The sequence below is a fragment of the Ceratotherium simum genome, chromosome 13, assembly GCF_057802395.1.
Source record: "Ceratotherium simum simum isolate JZ-2026a chromosome 13, ASM5780239v1, whole genome shotgun sequence".
Taxonomy (NCBI): Eukaryota; Metazoa; Chordata; class Mammalia; order Perissodactyla; family Rhinocerotidae; genus Ceratotherium; species Ceratotherium simum.
The window spans coordinates 27,282,424-27,300,790 of NC_141912.1; the positions used below are offsets into that span (position 1 = coordinate 27,282,424).

At 36.7% G+C, this 18,367-nt stretch overlaps 1 protein-coding gene and 1 pseudogene across 1 annotated transcript; both read right to left on the minus strand.

Annotated features, from left to right (window-relative positions):
* Nucleotides 1–203: 203 nt before the first annotated feature.
* Nucleotides 204–1,302, minus strand: LOC101393945 (olfactory receptor 2B8). The gene has a single exon (XM_004441760.3). It carries the CDS (start codon nucleotides 1,238–1,240, stop codon nucleotides 302–304), a length of 939 nt encoding a protein of 312 aa, XP_004441817.2. The 5' UTR covers nucleotides 1,241–1,302; the 3' UTR covers nucleotides 204–301.
* Nucleotides 1,303–16,761: 15,459 nt separating this feature from the next.
* LOC101391208 (olfactory receptor 2B8-like) lies at nucleotides 16,762–17,941 on the minus strand (annotated as a pseudogene).
* Nucleotides 17,942–18,367: the final 426 nt, after the last annotated feature.

Here is an 18,367-nt window from a genome sequence, read left to right on the forward strand (position 1 = left end):
ACTGACTTTTTGCAAGTAGAAAAGAATAAAGTTTCCAAATGCTGGTTTAAATAAGAAAACTCTGTAGACCTTTTAAAAATAATAAGTATAATGCAGATGCTTGAGGAACACTGAATCAGCATCTCTGGAGGTGGGAATGAATCCATAAACTTAGATTTTGAACACTTACTTTCATAGGAGAATAAAGTGAGAAATTCCCTTGAGAGCCGTCAGGGGAAATTTTGGATGACACCTGGAGGACACAAAATCTTATGGGCTCTGGTATTCAAAGTCCTTCCACTAAAATGTGTTCCGTGCCCAGTTATCTGGAGTCATAATCCTTCCAAAGCACCTTCTTCATTGCTCCTTTCACATCCTTGTTCCGCAGCGTATAGATGAGGGGGTTGATCATGGGAGTGATGATGGTGTAGAAGAGAGATATGAACTTGCCCTGATCCTGAGAGTAGTTGTTGCTGGGCTGGAGATAAGCATAGATGGCTGTGCCATAGAACAGAGCGACCACTGTGAGGTGGGACCCACACGTCCCAAATGCTTTTCTCTGGCCTGCTGCTGACTTTACTCTTAAGATGGCCCTGACAATCCAACCATAGGAGAATATGATTAATGCAACAGGAATGAGAAGAATGATAACACTGACAAAGAAGAGCTCAGACTCATTCATAGTGGTGTCAATACAAGCAAGCTTGAGCAATGGAGGGACCTCACAAAGGAAGTGGTCTAATCTATTTCTCCCACAACGTGGTAAAAGGAAGACAAGCACTGTCTGCAATAAGGAGTTGGCAAAACCAATGAACCATGAAGCAGAAGCCATCAGGGCACAGAGACGGGGGTGCATGATTACTGTGTAGTGGAGGGGCCTGCAGACAGCCACATAGCGGTCAAGTGCCATGACTCCTAAGAGGATGCATTCTGTACATCCCAACCCTAGAGAGATGTACAGCTGAACTACACAACCACCAAAGGAGACAGATTTGTCTGCTCCCCTGAGATTAACCAGGAACTGGGGAACAATGCTGGTAGTGTAACACAGGTCCAGAAAGCTGAGGTTGGAGAGGAAAAAGTACATAGGGGTGTGAAGATGTGGGTCCAGGTGGGACAATGCAATGATGGCTGTGTTTCCCAGCAAAGTGAAGATGTAGAAGATCAAAAGAACCACAAAGAGGACTAGCTCCAGTTGAGGCCTGTCAGAGAAACCCAGTAGGATAAAGCCAGTGAGAGAACTTCCATTTTTCTGTTCCATCCTTTGTTAACACACGGTTCCTGTCAAGACCAAGCATTTATGAATTTTTTAAAGGTATCTTCAAAACAAGGGGGGAGGGATCTACCATGTTAAAAGGCAAGGCCAAGGGATTTTATATGTAACTATTTGAATCAACGATGTGCTCATTGAAGTTGACATATCTTAGACCAATTTAGTTCCACATTACCATAAAAAGTAATATCATTGATACTTAACATACATAATATCAAATAATGGACCTTGTGTTTGCATGAATCAAAAGTATAAAAGGTCTGTTTTAGATTGAGTTTAATAGAATTTTAAGTGCTCTAAGAATGTATGTATTTTTTAAGAAAATGGGAATGAGGGGTAAACAGGGAAATTAATCAGGAAGAATAAGAGATGGAGACAGAGGGAGAGAGTTTATTTTAAATATATCTCTCAAAATTCTACACAACTGGATTTGCACATATCTCACATGCAATAGAATATAACACAAGATAAACTCTAAAATGCATTCAGATATAGGAAATTATGACCTGGAATGTGCTTATACAAAGGATTAAATTACATACAAAATATCACTGTAGTGCTGACTATACATATTTTGGCAGTTTTGCCTGTCTACTCTACATAATGCATTACATTTGTGAAGGCTACCCTGGTCTTTTTGTATGGTAGTAAAACAATTAAATAATCAGATAGAACCTCAAGATACCACCTCTCAATTACAATACTTAACTCCTGCCCTCTAGATGCCTAAAACTGCTATACTAATTTAACAAGGACTCTGAAAATTCATTGGCTGTGCGTAGTTAGTTTTTAATCAGAACTCTAAAATCCAGTGGCCAATACTTTCCTTTTTCTACTGTTGATTTCATTTTCAATACTCTCAGCAACTGGAGTGCTTAGAATTCTTGAAAGATGTGGAATTATTCACTATAAATATTTTAATCAGGATAAACATTTTTAAAAATTATCCAATTGTGCAATCATATATATAAAGGGTAATGCTTTACATCATTCCCTATGATCAAATAATTAAATAAATAAATACGTAGAAATAACGACAGATACATTGTCAAAGCAACATCAGGTCAGAGAGATATATTGTAAAACTAAAAGTGATACCAGGAAAGGCATAAAGAAAAGGATATTTTGGAACTATAAAAATCTAAGAACATCCATCTACGTTAGGTTAATTTTATATATGTACCTTTCTGGGAGCTACCTTGAAGAGTAGTTACACTGGACCGAACAAATTGCCAGCTCTAAGGTTAGTTGATTGCCATTTTCACCCAGCTGTGTAGTATTGCATAAGCATGGTCACACACAGACCTAAGTGGCATCAGAAAATAAATGATTCAGTTCTATTATATTCAAATGGTTAGGCATACAGTAAATTTAATTTTTCAAGGACTTTTAAAATCTTAATCAGGTTTTGGTATAGACCCATTGATGTATGAAAGAAATTGGTACAAAATTGGCATAAAGTAAGTGCTAATAAAATCTGAATAAGGGAAAAGTACAGGTCAAATGAAAGATGATTTAGTAGTAGAGAGGTCACTAGGAAATATTTCTCCATCACTGACATACGTCCTCCTTGTCCCAAATTTAGTTGCAAGGAAAGTAAACAACAAAAAAATCAAGTTTTTTCAAATATAAAAGCACACATAATAGAAATTTAATACCTCATGTATAAGAAGGATTAGTTACACTAATCTACATTTACACTCAATCCCAAAAGAACAGTATGAGAGAGTACTAGTTCACAAATCTGGCAAAAACAACAATATTTAACTAATAAAATTTTTTTCACATTCAGTTTCACAAATCAAAGTATCTAAAAGTTGAAGGCTGAACTGATATGCTCCTTACAATTAATAATATTAATACTAGCTGTTATTATTGAGTGTTTATGAGTTCTAAAACACGTACAAGCATAATTTCAACTCATCTTTCAAAAAAATTTTGAAATTAATTTCCAACTCCTTTTTACTTATGAAGAAGTAGATTGAAGTGGTTAAATAGCTTACCAAGATCACTAAAATCCTACATGTTTTAACACAAGCCAAGCCCCTTTCATATTGGACTTCATGCTTTTAACCACCACATTACTTTATCAGCAATCAAATGAATTTATTAAAATTCAAAGCAAGTCATCACACGTGACATAGAGGATGTAGTATTCAAAATATTTCACACTTCCTTTCATTTCTTACAAGGATGTGATCAGTGCTATCTATAAAAAATTTCATAGTAGAATTAATTATGAAAGTATAAGAGACAGTCTAAATGTGCAATGACAAGACACATCCCCTGACTCACAACAGCTTAGAAGAGCAAATAAAAACAAACCATGGTTCAATCTCATGCACACATGCACAAATATAGACACTCTTCTGAAATGAACTGCCGGCAAATTTTTTAAATGTACCTAATAAAGGAAGTACTCGCCAAATTGAAAGAGGGCCAAAAAAAAATGCGAACTTATCCAGAGGACACACCAATATAATAATGCACTTTTATAATAAAATGATAATATATTTTAACATTTTCATATCAATAAGGACCAAGAAGGCAGTTGATGACAGATAAAACCCTGGTAAAATGAAGTGGTACCAATTATTTGCTGCTTCACAGGATTAGATAGATAGATAGATAGATAGATAGATAGATAGATAGATAGATAGATAGATGATAGATAGATAGATAGATAGATAGATAGATAGATAGATAGATAGAGATATATAGATATATAATACGTATCAGACAGGTCTAAAAATGAATATGATTTAGGTTGCAAAATAAAACATCAGGCAAAGGAGATGCCCACTAAACAGAAAAAAAGTGTAATAGTCTCCAAGTGTTACAATAGCTTCCAGTGCTGCTCTGGGGAGCACAGTGGGAGGGAATTAGCATACTAATGTCATATTCTTTCTTCTTACTTTAAAATTTCTTTCTCTTTACAATACAGGAGAATGATTATCCTTTCATAAGACTGGATATAGAAAAGATCTAGCTGCAAGATGCATTATCCCATTGATTCTCAAGAATATGTTCTGCTGATCTGGGTCACTTTGTTGCCTTCTTCCTTTCCTACTCAGCATTCATCCCAAAGCTGTTTGCAACGCCACAAAAGCAATCTTCCAAGAGAGGGAATGTCTTTATGGCTAAGGAGAAATGAGAAACTTCATTTCATTTCCTCCCTACCACATTTAAAGAATTGTGTAATTTGACTGGGAATCATTATCTATGTTTAGATAAGCATCAATTGACTTAATGTAGTAAGAAGGATTGATTTTTAGACAACCTATATAAATAATAATGACTGGAAATATCAGACACATTCATCCTAGGTATAGGAACAAAGAATGGGGTCCATAGTAACTTAATAATATTATAAAAGCAAGCATAGATGGAGACAGAATCAGGAGTGGGCTCCTGGGAAGGGCTTTGACAACTGAGAGCGACATCCCGCTGATCACGAGTATTCCAAATGATCCAGTCGTTTGAAATGTGACATCACATTATGACATGATATAGGAAAGTCCTGTTATAAAAATCAGGCATAAATTATTGGTTTGGATACAAAAAGATAAATAATTAAAAAAGTGAAGATTATATTGTAGAAAATAATTCCAAATACGTAAGATAAAAATAGATCCTACAAAACATAGACAGAAGTCTATGTAACAACTACCATCAAAAAAAGATTATAGGGCCTGCCCCGTGGCTTAGCAGTTAAGTGTGCGCGCTCCACTACTGGCGGCGGGGTTCGGATCCCCGGCGTGCACCAACGTGCCGCATGTCTGGCCATGCTGAGGCCGTGTCCCACATACAGCAACTAGAAGGATGTGCAACTATGACATACAACTATCTACTGGGGCTTTGGGGAGAAAAAAGGAAGAGGATTGGCAATAGCTGTTAGCTCAGAGCCGGTCTTCCTCAGCAAAAAGAGGAGTATTAGCATGGATGTTAGCTCAGGGCTGATCTTCCTCACACACACACACACACACACAAAAAGAATATAATGTGACATGACATCTCACAAGTACACAATAATATAATAATAATAACAGGCATCAAATGAAACAGGTTAAATGCTTAGTACTGACACATAGGTGGTAGAGGTAGTAGTTTACATTTACAACAATTGTACAATATTTACAATTAACATAACTCTTTATTAAATACTCAGTATGCAAAATACACGTTTTAAAGACAAAAAATCTCAAGATAATGTCTGTATTTAAGATATTTCAAATTATACAACATTCACTTATATTTTAGACACTTGGCCGTATCCAGTTCCTGAATGAATCCTGAAAGAGTGCTGGCAGGATTTCCACAGCCTCAGTCCTATGACTGAATTGCTATTGCTTTAAAAATGCTTCTGTCTCATAGGTCTAAGCTGACTCAGATATATTAGGACTGGTTCCTGGTGGCAATGGAGGATATATAAATGAGGGGGAATTAGATCTACCACTATATTGGTAATGACAGGTCTACTGAACATGGACAGTGTTTTAGTCCAGGTTCTATGAAAAAAGAGGCTGAAGTAGAAATTCCATTACATGTTGTTTTTTGAGGGAATGTTCTCGGGATAAAGGGAGTGAGAGCAGAAAAATAGAGCAGAGAATGTTGCTAAACAAGGATGTGATCTCAAATGGAATATAGCATGAGCCTGATCCCCTAAGAATCTGGAGCAGGACTCTGCAATAGAACTATCCGTGAGGGTAGAAATATTCTGTCTTCACTGTCTAATACAATAGTCACTATCCATATGTTGCTACCTGAGCATTTGAATTGTGGTAGCTAAGAAACTGAATTTTAAATTTTATTTAATTTTCATTAACTTAAATTTAAATAGCTACACGTGGCTAGTTACTACTGTATCGGACAGCACAGCTCTGGAGCATGAATTGCAGCAGAATTATTCTCATCTTGAGGCAAAAGCAGCCTTTTGTACATCCCATGAGTCTGTCATTTGTTGGGAGCTGCCCCCACTAGGTTGTGGAGACCTCCTGGCAATGAGGCTCCTTTTCAGCTGAATGCAGTTCTCTGAAACAGGGAACGGTTGTGAACCTGGCAGCCAATACTCATAACAAGTTGGGTATGGATTGAGGCTCCATCCAAATACAGAGGATCTGAGCAAGGCACCAACAGCGTTCATACAAAAGAGTCATTTGTGAGCATGTGCAAGGGTGGAAGTATGGTTCCTAATGTACTTGACACTTCACCTCAATACAGTCCCCCCCAAAAAATTGTCATTTTCCTAATTTGTCAATTAATAAAATATTCAAGTTATCTTTTCTCTGCCTACTTTTTCCCTCTTCAAATTGATATTTGTACTCAATTGAAGAATCATTTCTCATAAAAATAAAGTCAAAATAAAAATGCATTAACGCAATATTTGCAAAATGGAACTTCCTAGTTGTAACTTTCAACTACTATTTTGAAGACTCTATACATATTTTAGATATTTTTGTAACTCTTTAAGGGAGGAAATAAACATTTAAAACTTACAGATACTGACAATAAATTTTAAGCACATTACGTAATTTCACCGAGAATGAGGAGCCAAAGGGAAAGAATGAAAGTATATAGTCTAATACTTTTACATACACACATACACTATTATTATATTACTGAAGGGAACATTTTATTGCAGCTACATATGCTCTATTTAAATTATTTTCCATATGTACATACTGAAGTATAATGAATGTACTACAATAGGATGAAACATCTAGGAACGAATTGTTACCTTCTAAATGAACAATTAAATGTAGTTCTTATATTTGGTGAATTTCTGTAGTCTGTTCCTTTTGCCAATGGACATACATGCAAACCAATTTAGCTTTTTGTTTCAAGAACAATTGCAACCGAAAATAAACTAACTTGCCTATTCTAAAGCAACACAGAGACCGAATTCCATTCCACTTACCTTTATTCACCTCGTCTGTGGGTCCTAAGCTATTTCCCTACTTCAGCTCCAACTTACTGCCTTTAATAGAGTACTGGGGTTGGAACTTGGGTACGTAGAATCAGGAAGCAGGTTGTGTGGAGTGAGTGCAAAGATTGATTATACCAGCATTGGATTATCCAGAAATTTTCCTGAAGCAAAGGAACGCTTTCTCATGATGACTTCACATATCTTCACATGGTATTAGAGGTCTGAATTCTGACTCCAGGTGGTAGAAAAATGAAGAAAGGCAATTTATAAACACAGTATTATTTCCCAAGTACAGTGACCTGGCTGTGTCAGAGAGACCTTTAAGTGCAACACGAGAAGGTGGTGTGAAACTGCTCTATGACTGGGCAGGCACCAATGGACAACCATACCTGTTTACCTGGCTGAAGTCTCTGGGGAATGTATGTCCTGTACTATTAATTAGCTGATGTCACCGAGATGTCCAGAGATGACAATCCTCAGAGAAACTGAATATCAAGGAGAATGCCAGAGGATGTGTAATCTGTCTCTTCCATCATTTCATATATTTAACAGAGGACAAATAACTCTCTCGACTCCCCCCACCCCAATTACTTTAGCTCTCATCTTTGAGTGACTTAGATATTCTTCAAAAAACTTCAGATTATTTTTCTCAAATTGCAAAAAAAATTTACGTATAAACGTACAGATAAATAAATAAAAATTTATTCACAATTTTAAATTTAAATATGTAAATTAATTTCTTAATTTCATTCATAATCAACCTATAAGGGATCATAGAACTAATAATTAGGCAAAGTCTAATCTTTAAGGTTAGTAATATAAGGATCTATAAGGTTAAGAAATATAATGGAGGACAACAACCACATTTATTACTAAACTTCAAGTTGGCTAAAGAATAAAATCTCAAATCCCCTATACCATTGGCCAGTTTAATTCCAAAGGTTTTAAGGATTTATACAAATAATTAAAAGAAAATTTTTTATTTTTTAATGAAATTTATATGGTTTGTTTGAATTCACCTAGTTTTTGCATTTATATTTCAAATGATTTTGAGTTTACCAGGGTAGTTATAAATAATCAGTAAAGAAAAGTTGAGGCTTATGAGGGGTGCTTTGTTTGTCGAAGTCAAGTTTGAAGATCAATTAATTTATTTGAAAACAACTTATCTTCACTTGGCTATATGGGCAAAAGGCAGGCATAAATAACAACATCTGACTTTGGCAAGTTTGGGCCCTAAACATGAAATGCAACTTCAAAAAAATTAAAATCCCTTTATCTATACTGGAACACATTTGGTTTCAGCATAACAGATGAATGGTAAATAGCAGTATAAACGCTAGCTCAAAGAAAGTCATTTAAGTTTGAAGCATCTTGGTTTTTTGTTGTTTCTTTGTTTGTTTTGGTGAGGAAGATTGGCCCTGAGCTACCACCTGTTGCCAACCTTCCTCTTTTTGCTTGAGGAAGATTATTGTTGAGTTAACATCTGTGCCAATCTTCATCTAATCTTTCGTATGAGGGACGCCACCACAGCACAGCTTGATGAGTGGTGTGTATGTCCGCACCCAGGATCCAAACACATGAACCCCAGGCCATCAAGGCCGAACTCGCAAACTATGCCACTGGGCCATCCCCAAGGCATCTTGGGATTTAGACGCCATTAGAAACAAAAGTATAGAGAGCTTCAGTGATTAATTTCCATTCTATAGCCCACTGTTTCCCATATATCCATACACTCCAGTTTTATTTATAATATTTAGCCTAGAGATGTAAAATATCTCTTTCCTGCTAAAAACATTCTGAGGTTAGATTTTCTCAGTTATCTCTCTACTAGTTAAATCCCATCATGATATTTATAAGGAGGTCTAGTAGAAGCCAGTACTGCTTAGGGTGTCCAGAGAAGGAAGGGAATTACAGACCTGCTATTAACGCTTTTCTTCCCAGTTTACTCTTGTTGCTGCAGTATTAATTGGCAGAATCACTTTGGTAATCGTTTAACATTATCTAGGAATGCTAACCTGCAATTACCATAACCAGGTTAAATATTCTCTAAAGTAGTTCTTGGTCATGTGCCCCAAGAGACATATATAAGAATGCTCATAGCAGCATTATTTGTATTAACCAAAAGCTGGAAAAAATCCAAATGCTCATCAACAGTAAAATGGGAAAACTCTGGTCTATTGACACAACAGAGTACTATACAATAACAAATATGAAAAAACTATAGCTAAACAAATCAAAACAATGTCTTTCACATAGAAATGCTGAGCAAAAGATGCAAGTCACAAAGTAGTCAATCCCACCACATAAAGTTCAAAAACAGTCAAAAAAAAACCTGCTGTTTATGAATGCAAACATGGGTGGTAAAACTACTGTAATAGTCAAAAATTATAGTCAAAGCTAAAAAGAATATTGAAAGGCTGATTATAACAAACTTAAGATCACCAGAGAAAGAAAAGGATGCAATTGGATAGAAGCCATCCAAGGTATTGTCCAGGCTATCGTTCTTAACAAGGGTAGTGATACCATGATTATTCACTTATTAATTATTCTTTAAACTGAACATATTTTTATACAGGTATATAGGTATACAGAGATTAAAACAGACAGAGCCAGAGACACAGAGAGAGAGATAGCAAAAGGACATAATGACAACACATAGGATTATGTTATACTCAATATGATACTTAATAAGAGAGCAGGAAACAAAAAGACCACAAGAAAATAATATAAATGATCAGGATTACTTTTTAAAGGATGAATATGGCTGATAAAATCACGTTTGGAGAAGCTAATTTCTGAAAAAATGAAAAATTATTAAGGATTTGTAAGGAATCAGATAGGTGGACTAAAAGGACTACATCGAGGAACAATCACCAATAACCTTAAGGAAAAGCAACACCAATATAACAGGAAAGAACAAGAATGCTTCTTCACCAGGTTCCAGGACACCGTCCTCTCTGTAGACTAGACATAGGATAGACTTTCATCTGAAATGTCTAAATTGCCACCACCTCAGTCAATTATTGAACAGGCTGTTTCCGGTCTCTGAATTATTCTGAGCTCTCAGATTGTCTTCCTCGCAGCTTGTCCTCTATCTGAGATAAGCAGGAGGAAAGGTCCACACTTCCTAAGTGAAATGTTGCCACTCCTGCACTGCTGTCCTGCTTTTTGATTTCTGTGGTTTCCACTAGATAAATAGATAAAGAGCCCAAGTGGGTAAGTGAAAAGGGAAAGTCTCAGAAACAAAGGGAAAGATATAAGACAAATGTAGAATGACAAATAACCGAAGCTGAGAGAGATAGTAGATATACACAGAGATTAGAGGTAAATAGAATAGAGAATACCTTGAAAGTGAAAACAGAAGGAAAATGATAGAGAAAACCATAAAATGATGGACCAAAAAATTCTCAAACGTTCAAAAACCTCAGACTGCATTGAAGTAATTACAATTAAAATATATTGCCAGACTACACAGCAAGCATGCTGTTTAATTATAATTTACTGCAAAATAATTCACTTCTTGAAAGGACTTTCACATACATGGTCTTCTTACATGAAAGGTGGGACATATTGAAATTAGACATCTATATTTCCACAAAAGGCAATGGTAATAAAATCTGGTCACTTTCTGTTCAGTACAACATCCAGTCCCTCACCCCTCTCCTGTACAAGATGTGACTCTGGAGGTACTCATGTTAGCAGAGTTTTCATAGACTGGAGCTGAACACTCTCGTTGCTTCTATGAGTTTCTTGAAAGATTCCCAAAAATTTCATCTTTGTGGGAATTTTCTGGAACCTAAAGAAAATTAGGTATAGTTAGTCTTGTGGGGAAATGACTGTGAGCACTATAACCCTAAACATGTGGAAAGAGCCTGTAGATCACATGCTACATTTCCATCATCTACTCCCTCCCACTCCCAAAACATGCACACACAAATACATAGGCACAAAACATTTGCATTATACGGCTTCTGAAGTTTGGTTCACTATATCTTATTTCATTATTTGGTCAATGAATGAATCTGTGTTTACGTTGCTGAATATACAAGAAAACGTAAAACCGTTTAACCAATTTCTATTTTAATATATTAAAATTCTTTTAACTTGAGCCATTTTGGAACCAGTCCAATAATTCTTAAGTAATTAAATTATGAAAATTAATGACATCTTTAAATTGAAAATTATAACTAAGAAGCTTACAATCACACTGAGGAAATCTTTGAATGTAAAGTATGCTAACTAAACATTAAGAAAAGTTGATTGCTACCTTTTGGTATTCATTAGTTTCGACCTAGTGAGAGCAAGAGCTTATTGAACAGAATTTTAAAAGATATTCCATTATTCCAAAGAAAAAGCATAGCTTGGGACTCTGAACATCTAACTTCACATCTTGGCCCCGTCATTTAGAGGCTGTGTCACTTCAAGCAAGAATTTAACCTCCCTGTTCCAAAGTGTACTCAGCTGTAAAACGAAGATGATATTGTCACTCGGTGTCGTGGTAAATAAATAAGATACAGAATGTGGAAATGCACTATAAATTGTAAAGCATTAGGTAAATGCTAAGAACTACCAGCATTTCTGGCTTAAGTCACACTTTTCCTTCAGTCCACTTCACAGATCACCTTTATTCATGCCATGTTTTTGGCTACTTCCTCCTTCAAATGGTCTTCTTGTAGCTTTTATAAAACTGCTAAGCTCTGATATTCTCACATGTCAGAGACCATTACTGATCTGATTTCTTCTGAAACACAAAATCCTTTACCTTTATTCTCTTTTTACACATTTCCTCTGAGAAATGATGGTACTTTAACTGAACCCCAAAGAGATAATTGCCAAAGTATGTCAAGCTCCAAGTATAATCCTACATGTCCATCGCCATGCCTGACACATCTACTTGGATATTTACTAATACTGTGGCTCAGTAAATTCGCTGTTTCCCTCTTCCTCAGGAAAAGTAGCTGTGTTAGTTTGTATTAGTTAGTTTTATTAGATTCCTAGAGATTTTGTACCTGCAAATTTACTGAATTATTTATTAGTTCTAACAGTTTTTGATGGAGTCTTTGGAGTTTTCTATATATATGTCGTGTCATCTGCAAATAGTGACAGTTTTAGTTCTTCCTTACTGATTTGGATCCCTTTTTTTTCCTAATTGCTCTAGCTAGGACTTCCAGTACTATATTGAATAAAAGTGGCAAGAGTGGGCATCTTTGTCTTCTTCTTCATCTTAGAGGAAGGTTTCAGTTTTCAATGTTAAGTATGATGTTAGCTGTGGGCTTATCATATGTAGCCTTCATTATGTTGTGGTACCTTCCCTCTATACCCACACTGTTGAAAGTTTTATCATAAAGGGATGTTGAATTTTAGTCAAACGCTTTTTGTGCTTCTATGGAGATGACCATATGATTTTTATCCTTCATTTTGTTAATGATGTATCACATTGATTGATTTGTGGATGTTGAACCATCCTTACATCCCTGGATTAAATCCTACTTGATCATGCTGTATGATCCATTTAACATATTGTTGAATTCAGTGTGCTAATATTTTGTTGACAGTTTTACATCTATGTTCATCCAAGGTATTGGCCTATAATTTTCTTTTTGTGGTGTCCTTGTCTGGTTTTGCTATCAGGGTAATGTTGGTGTCATAAAATAAGTTTGGAAATGTTCCCTCCTGGTTTACTTTTTGGAAGAATTTGAGTAGGACTAACATTAATTCTCCTTTAAATGTTTGGTTAAAATCACTACTGAAGAACCCACATTTTCAGCAAACCACACTTCCAAGAATTTTCCATACAGAGTGGTTCCCAAAGTCTGCCATATCAAGTTTTGGAATTTGCTACTACACTAAAAAGATGGAAGAAAACTTTCAACTATATCACAAACAAGCTTCAGATCAGAAGTCACCTGCAAAGCAAAGGGTTGACAGGGATCTGTAACCTGTTCCTCCCTCCTCAGTGAGCCTGGTCACAGCAGAACTCTGGCAAACAGGAACTACAAAAATGTACTGACTAGGAGATACAAAAGGATCTTCTGGGGTTGCTGTATACTGATTATTGATCCAGTAATGTTAATAGCAGTGTCAACTGAAATAAAGAGCCTAGGGAAAGGTTAAATGAAGGATTTTATTCAATAATCAAAGTGAGGAACTCACAGCCCGGGAACCAGTCCAACAGAGTATTCTGAGGAACTGCTCAGAGGTCTAAAGGTCTGAGTGTAGTTTATACACTTTTTTTTTAACAAAGCAGTGTATGTGCAGGAAAGGGCTTACACATCTAATAGTCATGTACTTCAAAGACAACATAGACAAGACCTTTTTGGTTATATATCAAACAAGCCTTCTAATGTTGGTGTTTGCTATGTGTGGAAGGAAGCAAGGACCATGGTCATTACTTTTTCCTTCAATCTCTAAGAAATGGGGCTGGGAAATGTGAGAGCAAGGTACCCTTTATCTTTTCCTGTCATGGATCTGTCCAGCTGGTGTCTTCAGTCATGAGGTGTGGGATTGTAAGGTCATTCAAACACAGGCTTAGAATGGCGTACATGGCTGCTTCAGAGTACAGCATGGATTTTTGCACTGACTTTAAGTATATGCAGCTTGCTTGCTAGATTCACCTGTTAGACCAGGGAGAAGGGTCCCGAAAGTTTATTCACAGTAGGGTGCCTAGGGTCTGTTTAGAATGTAGTAAACCTACAGCACAGAGGCTGCAGTTATACTAATGAACAAACCTTAGTCCTAAAGTCAGAGCAGTGCTACAATGTTAGGGACACTGTAAAATGAGAAATTCCCAAGACTTCACTGCGATGACTTGTACCAGACAAGTTAGTGCCCCACATTAAAAAAAAAAAAAGTGCATTCCGCTGTAGGAAGGGAAACTCAGGAAGCTGTGTCTGACTGGATCAGAGCCTCATAGATACTGCATGCATTGTTTCTCCTGTTTTGTATCCTTTGTTATTGTTAGTAAATTTGGTGCTGCTTAAAAATTGTGTTTCATGTGAGTCTGACTGACATTTTGGGTCTCTGAGATCACTCATAACCTGAGCCCATAGTGTGTACCCTGTGCTCCTCAAAGCCAATAGGGCTAGAAGAACCCATGAATCGCTCTAGGACATAATGATAGTCTTGAACTCCAGATGCTCAACACAGATGGGATGAAAGAATTTAGCCAAGCCTTGGGAACAATCTCTGCAACCGTCCACAGTTTTTGGTGAGAATTCAAAAGGAAACAGTCCAAATAATTTTGGTGACACTTGACACACCCCTGTAGTCTGTTATAGACAAAGCATGGAGAGCTTGAGAAGGTAGAGCTCCCAGATTCCATTTGAGAAATGTTGCAGCACAGTATTGGACTTGTTGTGTTTGGTCTCTTAAGTAAATTTAGCATGGGGCCAGGAGATTTTTACTATCTGTAATTTATTCCCAAGTAATACAACTATTCGATGCTAATCAAATGTTTACTTAAAATAAATCTGCATGGTGGCAGCATTTTGTGTGTCCTTAAGAGCAGAGAAGTAGGTGTTCAGCCAGAAAGATAGTCTCTGTGGATTCCTGAGACCTTGAGGTTTTCTGGATCAAAGAAAGTTCATTTGTGAAATTTTAAAGTGACCATTTGAATATAACTATCAGGGTGTTGTTGAATAATAGCAGAAAGTGGGAAATTTGTTACTCTTGTGGATAACAGTATTCCAAAATTGCTTTTACTGGTATACATTAAGCATTAGTATGGTGTCAAAATATATGGTTTCCCAAATGTTGATTTCACGTGTGAATACCGTGATGCCATTAGGGATATAGATAGAATCTTGACCATGTGGATAACTTGCCCTGGCTGTTATTTCCAGTTTGCCAATTTGTGTCTCTTGCAAGATCACTTGTCATGAGCATGACCAACTGAAGGTGTTCAAGGAGGAGGACGAAGCTTATCTGTCAGGATAGGGAACTGTATAATAATTATTATGCTTGTGTCTCCACTCGAAGACATACATGTATTTATCTGCACTGTGCTGCATGTTGTAAAACCAACATTTACATAACCATTTCTGTGATGATGACATTGTCAAAGCTCCAAACTCCATGAAAAAATACACTATTCATGACATTGAATATATGCCAAAAAACAGAATCCATACCTCAAATCAAATTTACACTGCAAACTGAGCTTGAGTGGGGAAGTAAGAGCTACAATGTCAGATTCAATTTTTCTGGAATGCTTGCATTTATTACATAATTCAAAATTGTATGACAGTTATTTCATAAGGGGATGGCTGTTTGTAAATCTTAGGCCTAAGGAAATTTTTTAAAAATTAATATGCACTTTATTTATTCTTTAAATTTCCTCCAGATGAATCTGAGTAAGATTCCACACAACATGAGGCTTTCTTGGAATAAAGGGCCACTTCTTATACTTTTATAATATGTCACTGAATTCAAATTATATGGGGCTTTGCCAGATGTGAGATAAAAATGCCCTGACCAATAGACGCCTGAATCAAAGAATTTATAAAATAAAATAAAGGGAGAAATCTAAAAATATTTTACCTTTGAAACTTTTGCTGAGTTACTGTTGGTTAAACATGTAGAATATGAAATAGGACTTGGGTCATGTACTATTCAGATATGAAAATGTCCTCAAAAGTCATTTTAAAAGAGAAAAAAGGAAATTCGCAAACATAAGATAAAAAACTTCCAGGGCCGGTCCAGTGACGTAGTGGTTAAGTTCATGCACTCTGCTTCGGTGGCCTGAGGTTCAGGGGTTCAGATCCTGGGCCAGACCTACACACCACTCATAAAGCCATGTTGTGGCAGCGTTCACTTACAAAATAGAGGAAAATCAGCACAGATGTTAGTTCAGCTATAGTATTCCTCAAGCACATAGGAAGACTGGCAACAGATGTTACCTCAGGGCCAGTCTTCCTCGCCAAAAAAAAAAAAATTTCCATACCTTACATAGATGTTTCTCTGGCTATGTACAAAATTATATGTAAGCACTACCTGGCGTTAGTATTAGCTAATGGCTACAATCGTCATTGGCAGCATTGCATTGCACCCTTCGCCCAGGGTTCCTTTGTAGTCTTCTGTGCAATGAATGGAACATAATATGGCAGCCACACTGGTGAGGTTGCAGTAGGACCTAATTTCAGAACGACTATATTGGGATTGATATAGCAAGATTTTCATTGAGATTAAAGTTTGCTTTTCTCACGGGTCCCCACCTACTTCCGTGAAAAGCTCTCATACAGTCAACCTATAGACTTTGTAATAGAGCCATGATCAAAATGCAAGAATAAGTGATATCCCGCTAGCAGTTGCTAGAAAATGCTAAAATGTTAATATTTCTTACAGTGTTTCACTGATTTCAAGTTCTTATTTGTCTGTACCTTTAAGTATGTACTTAAAGGTGTTTTTGCCAGCAAAATTAGAATAATGTTCCCAAATGGGGTTGCAAATAACAAAACTCTGTAGAGTTTTTAAAAATAATAAATATAATGCAGATGCTCTACAAACACTGAATCAGCATCTCTGGAGATTGGAATGAATCCTGAACTAAGATTTTGAACATTCACTTTCATAGGAGAATATGGTAAGGAAATTCCCTTGAAGATCTTCAGGAGAAATTTTGTATGACACGTGGAGGACGCAAACATCTTAAGGGCTCTGGTATTCAAAGTCCTTCATTAAAAGGTCTTCCTTGCCTGGTCATCTGGAGTCACAGTCCATCCAAACAACCTTCCTCATTGCTTCCTTCACATCTTTATTCCACAGTGTATATATGAGGGGGTTGATCATTGGGGTTATGATGGTGTAGATGAGAGAAACGAACTTGACCTGACCCTGAGAGTAGTTGTTGCTGGGCTGGAGATAAGCATAGACGGCTGTGCCATAGAACAGAGTGACCACTGTGAGGTGAGATCCACATGTCCCAAATGTTTTTCTCAGGCCTGCTGCTGACTTTATTCTTAAGATGGCCCTGACAATCCAACCATAGGAGAACATGATTAATGCAACAGGAATGAGAAGAATGAAGACACCAAGAAAGAAGATCTCAGACTCAATCATAGTGGTGTCACCACAGGCAAGCTTAAACAATACAGGGACCTCACAAAAGAAGTGGTCTAATTTATTTCTCCCACAAAGGGGCAAAAAGAAGACGAGCACTGTCTGCAATAAGGGATTGCCAAAACCAACGAACCATGAAGCAGAAGCCGTCCGGACACAGAGACGTCAGTGCACGATTACTGTGTAGTGGAGGGGCCTGCAAACAGCTGCATAGCGGTCAAATGCCATAACTCCTAAGAGGATGCATTCTGTAGTTCCCAACCCTAGAGAGATGTACAGCTGAACTACACAACGACCAAAGGAGATAGATTTGTCTGATCCCCTGAGATTAACCAGGAACTGTGGAACAATGCTGGTAGTGTAACACAGGTCCAGAAAGCTGAGGTTGGAGAGGAAAAAGTACATAGGAGTGTGAAGATGTGGGTCCAGGTGGGACAAGGCCATGATAGTGCTGTTTCCCAGCAAGGTAAAGATATAGAAGATCAAAAGAACCACGAAGAGGGCTAACTCCAATTGAGGCCTGTCAGAGAAGCCCAGTAGGACAAACCCAGTGAAAGAACTTCCATTTTTCCATTCCCTCCTTTGATAGCACATGATTCCTGTCAAGACCAAGCATTTAGGAATTTTTTGAATGTGTCTTCAAACATATAAAGGGGGGAGGAGATGGATCTCTCATGTTAAAAGACATGACCATGGGATTTTATACGCAACTGTTTTAATAAATGGTGTACTCATTAAGATTGACATACACCAATTTAGTTTCACATTACCACTAAAAGTAATATCATTGATTTTTAATATAAGAAAAATCAAATAATGGACCTTGTGTTTGCATCAATCATAGGTATGAAATGTCTCTTTCTGATCGGGTTTAATAAAAATCAAAGTACTGTAAGAATATACATACATTTTAGAGAAAATGGCAATGGGGGAAAAACAAGAAGTGAGATCAGAATGAATAAGAAAGAGAAGCAGATAGAGGAAGAGAGGTTATTTTAAATACATATCTCAGAATTCTACACCACTGAATTGTATATACCTCACATGCAATAGAATATAATACAAGATAATCTCTAAAATACATTCAGATAAAGAAATTTATGATCTAGAATATACTTATACAAAAGATTAAA

Bases quoted from the DNA above. Each gene is read 5' to 3' on its own strand.
- LOC101393945 (XM_004441760.3), bottom strand. From the start codon at position 1,240: ATGGAACAGAAAAATGGAAGTTCTCTCACTGGCTTTATCCTACTGGGT.